The sequence below is a fragment of the Colobus angolensis genome, unplaced genomic scaffold (genome assembly GCF_000951035.1).
Source record: "Colobus angolensis palliatus isolate OR3802 unplaced genomic scaffold, Cang.pa_1.0 Scaffold97, whole genome shotgun sequence".
NCBI classification, from domain to species: domain Eukaryota; kingdom Metazoa; phylum Chordata; class Mammalia; order Primates; family Cercopithecidae; genus Colobus; species Colobus angolensis.
The window spans coordinates 6,234,987-6,240,399 of record NW_012123709.1 but is presented as its reverse complement, the minus strand read 5'-3'; the positions used below and the strand labels follow the sequence as shown (position 1 = coordinate 6,240,399).

General features: G+C 34.0%; 1 protein-coding gene across 1 annotated transcript in view; it reads right to left on the bottom strand.

Moving 5' to 3' along the window:
* The window catches only part of AQR (aquarius intron-binding spliceosomal factor), a 123,279-nt gene that overhangs the window by 10,635 nt on the left and 107,231 nt on the right, over positions 1-5,413 (bottom strand). The window contains exons 32-33 of the mRNA XM_011932722.1: positions 4,571-4,741; positions 1,334-1,419 (exon numbers count right to left, since the gene is read on the bottom strand). Of these exons, the coding sequence (XP_011788112.1) occupies positions 1,334-1,419; positions 4,571-4,741 (257 nt within the window). The remainder of the gene's footprint in view (positions 1-1,333; positions 1,420-4,570; positions 4,742-5,413) is intronic.

Here is a 5,413-nt window from a genome sequence, read left to right as displayed (position 1 = left end):
AAAAAAAAAAGTCTGATAAAATTCTAGCTAAGATACCTAGGCTAAGCTACCTGGGTAACTGGAATCATAAATAAGAAACTGACATATCCCCTCTATGCACAACCACCACCAACACTATCCCCCATGAAGAAGTTGGAGTTTCAAAGGAAAATTTTGGCAAATACAAATAAATTTACCTTATTGGGATAAAGGTATTTTTGCTAGAAAATGTTGACGTTCAAGACAATACTGAAATCGGGTGTTCTTTTAACCCTTCATTTATAAGCATTTTATCATCAAAATCTTTCTTTTTTTCTAAGTTTACAGAAACATTAGGCAAAGGGCAGCAAAGAACTAAAGTCACTGGAATCTGAAGACTAAGTACCACAGAGTTAAGAAAACAGGTAGGGAGAGGAGCAGGGTGGAAGGAGTGTTCATATATTCATACTGTAAGTTTCTGAGATGTTAATTATGTAAACCATAGTGACAGCCCATTCAGACGGCAGTTTATAAATCTCAGAAGAAGGAATTGCTTTTTAGAAAAGTTAAGTCTGTAAATACTGGCTTGACACTTAATATGCAAAAACAAACTATTTTAGAATGCGAAACAAGTTCTTAAACTATTACATCTTTACTTACCCTTACATAAAAGTTATCAATCTCATGAAACCTGATTACTGGGTTAAGCTCCAAATAGATCTTAATGACAGTATTATGAGAGCCTGGAGAATTTTCTTTTCATGTCTATCCAATAAAGTAATAAGCAAACTCTCCTTAGTTTTGTTAGTATGTCATATAAGATGAAGGTTTATATAAAACTAAATGGATGCTTTATAATAAGAAGATATTATTTCCATAAATCTCTAGCACATACATATATCATAATAAATGATAAAAATAGATTATTGTTTGTTTTGACAATTCTTAATCCAGGGAGAACAAATGGCTCCTTTATCCTCTAACACTGAAGCTGAAAGATTATATATGAAAAAAAATGAGAAAACATATTATACAATGAAAATTTATTCTGAAGACTTTTTATTCATCTCCTTTAATTTCTGATACTACGTTTCTAACAGATACAGGATTAAGATTTTATGATAAAATGCTATCTCTGAGTGTTACTAAAGAGTAAAACTGTTAAAATTACTAAAACATTTAAGAGTAAAAATATCCAGCAGCAATGACAATAGTTACTACAAGGAATCTGATGTTACATTCCAAAAAGCAGCAAAAGTTGCCGAGTAATTATAGTTTAAACTTAAAAAATACTTAGAACACTTAGCCACCGAATTTCAAAATTGAAATAGATAGTAAAGTTCAATAAACATTATGAAGGTTTTTTCCTACGTACCTCAGATGGCCCACTGCCCTGGTTCGTACCAGAGAAAGAAGAATATAATCATTCTGTTGACCTTGAAATCTATCAACAGTTGTCACCTAGAAATAAAAAATGGAAAATATGGTGCATTTGCAAAAGCCAAAAGATGCTAGAGATCATTTAAATAATGTGCTACAAACAAACATCTTATCCTTAAAATAATCAAACCCAAAAGAAACATAATCATAGACTTGGAATTCCAAGAACAAGTTAATGAACGTTATTAAATAAACCATACTAACCAGATCAAACTACATCCTTATGTTATTCACACTTATAGCACTTGTCTTTACCTTTGCTGATAACTAAATAACTATTTTTGGAATTAACAGTCTTCCCCCATTAGACTGCAAAACTTCATGAAAGCAGGGACTATGTCTAGCTTATTAACTGGTATCCCAGTTTGATGCTCAGCAACGTAACTTAGTATGCTTATTTATTAATTAACATACCACTAGTAAATGTCTACAGCATTCCTCCATCAACGAAAAAAAACAAATAATCTTCATTATACTTTCTGATCACTTTGAAAATATATGTACATGGGAGGCCAAGGTGGGGCAGATAGCTTGAGCCCAGGAGTTAAAGACCAGCCTGGGCAATGCAGTGAAATCCCATCTCCACAAATTACACAAAAATTAGCTGGGCATGGTGGCGTGTGCCTGTAGTTCCAGGTACTCAGAAGGTTAAGTTGGGAGGATTGCTTGAGCCCAGGAGGTGGAGGTTGCAGTGAGTTGAGATCATGACACTACACTCCAGCCTGCGTAACAGAGTAAGACCCTGTTTTTTCTTTTGTTTTGTTTTGTTTTTTTAAAAAAGAAAAGAAAAGAAAAGAAATAGTGTATGTACAAATAGGGAAGTTCAGAAAGGTTTCAGTCACTAATACTGGCAACTTAGGCATTTATCTTTTCATCAATTCAACAAAGTTTATTGCTTACCCTGCAGAAACGGTAATTTATAGTCTATCTTTAGGAAGTTTACAAAACACTTTTTAAGTCAACTACATGGAGGTATCATTTCTACACAACAAAATGTGTCCAAGTGTACAATTTCATGAATTTTGACAATACATTTTCCCATGTGACCACCACCACAATAAAAATGTCCATCACCTCAGGCCTCATTTTGGTCAAATCTGCATCCACCAGTCCCAGGGAACCACTGATTTACTTTGTCACTATAGATTATTTTTTGCCAGTTCCAGAATTACATAAAAATAGCATCAAAAGGATATATTATTTTGTGTCCTGTTTCTTTCGATCAGCATGTTTCTGAGATATATTCATGTGTGTGTATACAAGAAATTCATACCTTTTTGAATATTCTCTCACTGAATGAATATACCAATTTATCCATTCACCTGTTCATGAAACTTTGGTCGGTTTCTAGTTTGAAGCTATTTTGCATAAAGCTGCAATAAATATTCATGTACAAATATTTTTGTGGACATGTTTTCATCGCTCTTGAATAAATATGTGGAAGTGAAACTGCTGAGCTGTACAGAAATGCATAGTTTATAAGAAACTGTCAAACTTTTCCAAAATTGCCATCCCACTTTACACATTAACCAGCAATGTTCCAGTTCTAGAGTTTCAGTTGTTGTACATCCTTGCCAACACTTGTCATAATGTCAATCTTCATCATTTTACACATTCTTTTGGGTAGGTAGTGGTATATCATTGTAGTTTTAATTTGTATTTCCTTGACAACTAATGATGGTAAGCACTTTTTCATGGCGTACTGGCTAACTGTAGGTCTTCCTATGTGAAGTGTCTGTTCAAGTCATTTGCCCATTTTGTATTGGTCTGCCTTATTTAGTAATAACTTTTATAGGAGTTCATATATATTCTGGATATAAGTCCTTTGTTGTTATGTGTGGCTACTATACCTGGGAATTCTTTTGCCACTCTGACCATGTGGAGAAATGGGCTCCCATACTGACACTGGCAGGGCAGAATAACATCACTGAGCTACCCTGTAACCCAACCTTGGAACCACCCTATTTCCATCTTGTTATGAGAGACAGTAACTTTCCTTATTATTTGAGTCAGATTTTCTGTAAAAGGACTCAAATATTGAGGTCCTTCTATTTCTAAACTTGCAAAATTATTAGTTTCTTAGTTTCACTCTATTCCTTATGAAGTATTCTGCAGTGTCTATTCTTCCCTATATTCCTTTGATTTTGTTTTCATTCCTCTGATTTTATTTTCTTCCAGCTTACATTTCATCTCTTTCTGAGTTCTTACATTTCTCTGCTTTGTAGCTGTTCCTCAAAGATATGGTTACTTCATTAAGTATTTTCCAATTTACAGCAAAATGTATATTTAAAAATTTCATCTTTTCCAGGCCAACATGTTTTCTGGAGCATGTATCCTATCTATGTTTTGCTGTTCTTCATTCTTTCCTATAAATTGAGCTTGTGCTAGTTCCCTTTATACTATTTATCACTGAATAAGTAATTTTCTTAGATTAGCTACGTGGAGACGTTAAGATGGGGTGAGCAAGGCTGTTTTCTGAAGGCTGGATGATTTTCTTAACAAAAGGCCCTCTTTTCTTCTACTACTGTCCAGATAGTCTATAAAAATAGAGTTTGTCCCCTCTTTCTCTCATTTTCCTGTTACTTTTGCATAATTTCCAAAAAAGGTGAGCTTTTACATAGCCATGTTCATAACCAAAGTCCTAATTTTATCATTAGTATTATCTTTATGTTTTTTCTAATGTATTCAACCCTTCATTAATGAAAGCATCATTTTATTTGATACTATGTATTTTTCATTACATAAAAAAATACATTTTTTTAAATCCCAAGGTCTGAATACATTTTACAATCTTCCCTTATTCCCAAGACAACCTCCCCTTATACACAAAAAGCAGTCTAAATTATATCTCTGCAAAGCAAAACATACTCCTCGTTACAGTACACAAATTATAATGTAATTTTCTTATATATCATTTTATGAACAAAAAGTTTCAGAAACATTTATTTCTGTTACCATCAATAAATATCTTTATGCAGTAGTTGAGATAGAAAGTCACAGCAAACCAGCAAGACTGTCAGATAGGGTTGTCAGAGAATTATTTAGAGTTACCATTATTTCATTTTCTCAACTATCTTAAAAAGAGATAGCAAAGAGACAAAGCAGAACAATATAAACCCTTCCATCTTGCCAAAATGATGAATAAGAGAACTTATTATAATTATAAAAGTACCTTGTTTGGTCTTCCAATCAATGGATTGTTTCCACATCGTCTATTGATGATGTCGCGAATAAGATGCTTTTGGCCATTATACGTTGTTAGAATACTGATTTTGTCAGCAGGATAACCAAGTAAACACATGTACATAAAAAGTGCTACTACGTATTCTGCCTCTCCAAGATTCTGTAATGCAAACACAATCAGATTGTGCATTTATTTGCTTTTGTTTCAATTTTATAGAGAAAATGTCTGATGTAGATAAGCACAATTTGTTCACTTTGCACACTGCAAGAAGTGAAGACTTAGTAACTTGGATAAGTGAACATCTTTCATAAAACTGAGGGATAATCTTATGCTACATTAACACTGATAAATAAAAACTTTTAATTTGCAATACATGGAACAATCCTAAAATAAAACTTACCAACTTAAAGGCTTAATATTCCTAAGACCACAACAATCACAATATAGATTAATAATATTCTGGCCAGGCATGGTAGCTCACATATGTAATCCCAGCACTTTGGAGGCCAAGGCAGACAGATCACTTAAGTCCAGGAGTTTGAGACCAGTCTGGACAACATGGAGAAACCCTGTCTCTGCTAAAACACAATTATTAGCTGGGTGTGGTGGTACATGCTTATAGTCTCAGCTACTCTGGAGACTGAGGTGGGGGGGATTGCTTGAGTCCAGGAGGCAGAGGTTGTGGCGAGCTGCAATTGCACCTCTGCAATCCAGCCTGGTGACAAAGTGAGATCTCATCTCAAAAAAAAAAAAAAAAATTAATTCACCACAATCAATTAGGCTTCATTCCTTGCAAGGATGGCAGGTGCCTGTAATCCCAGCTACTGGGGA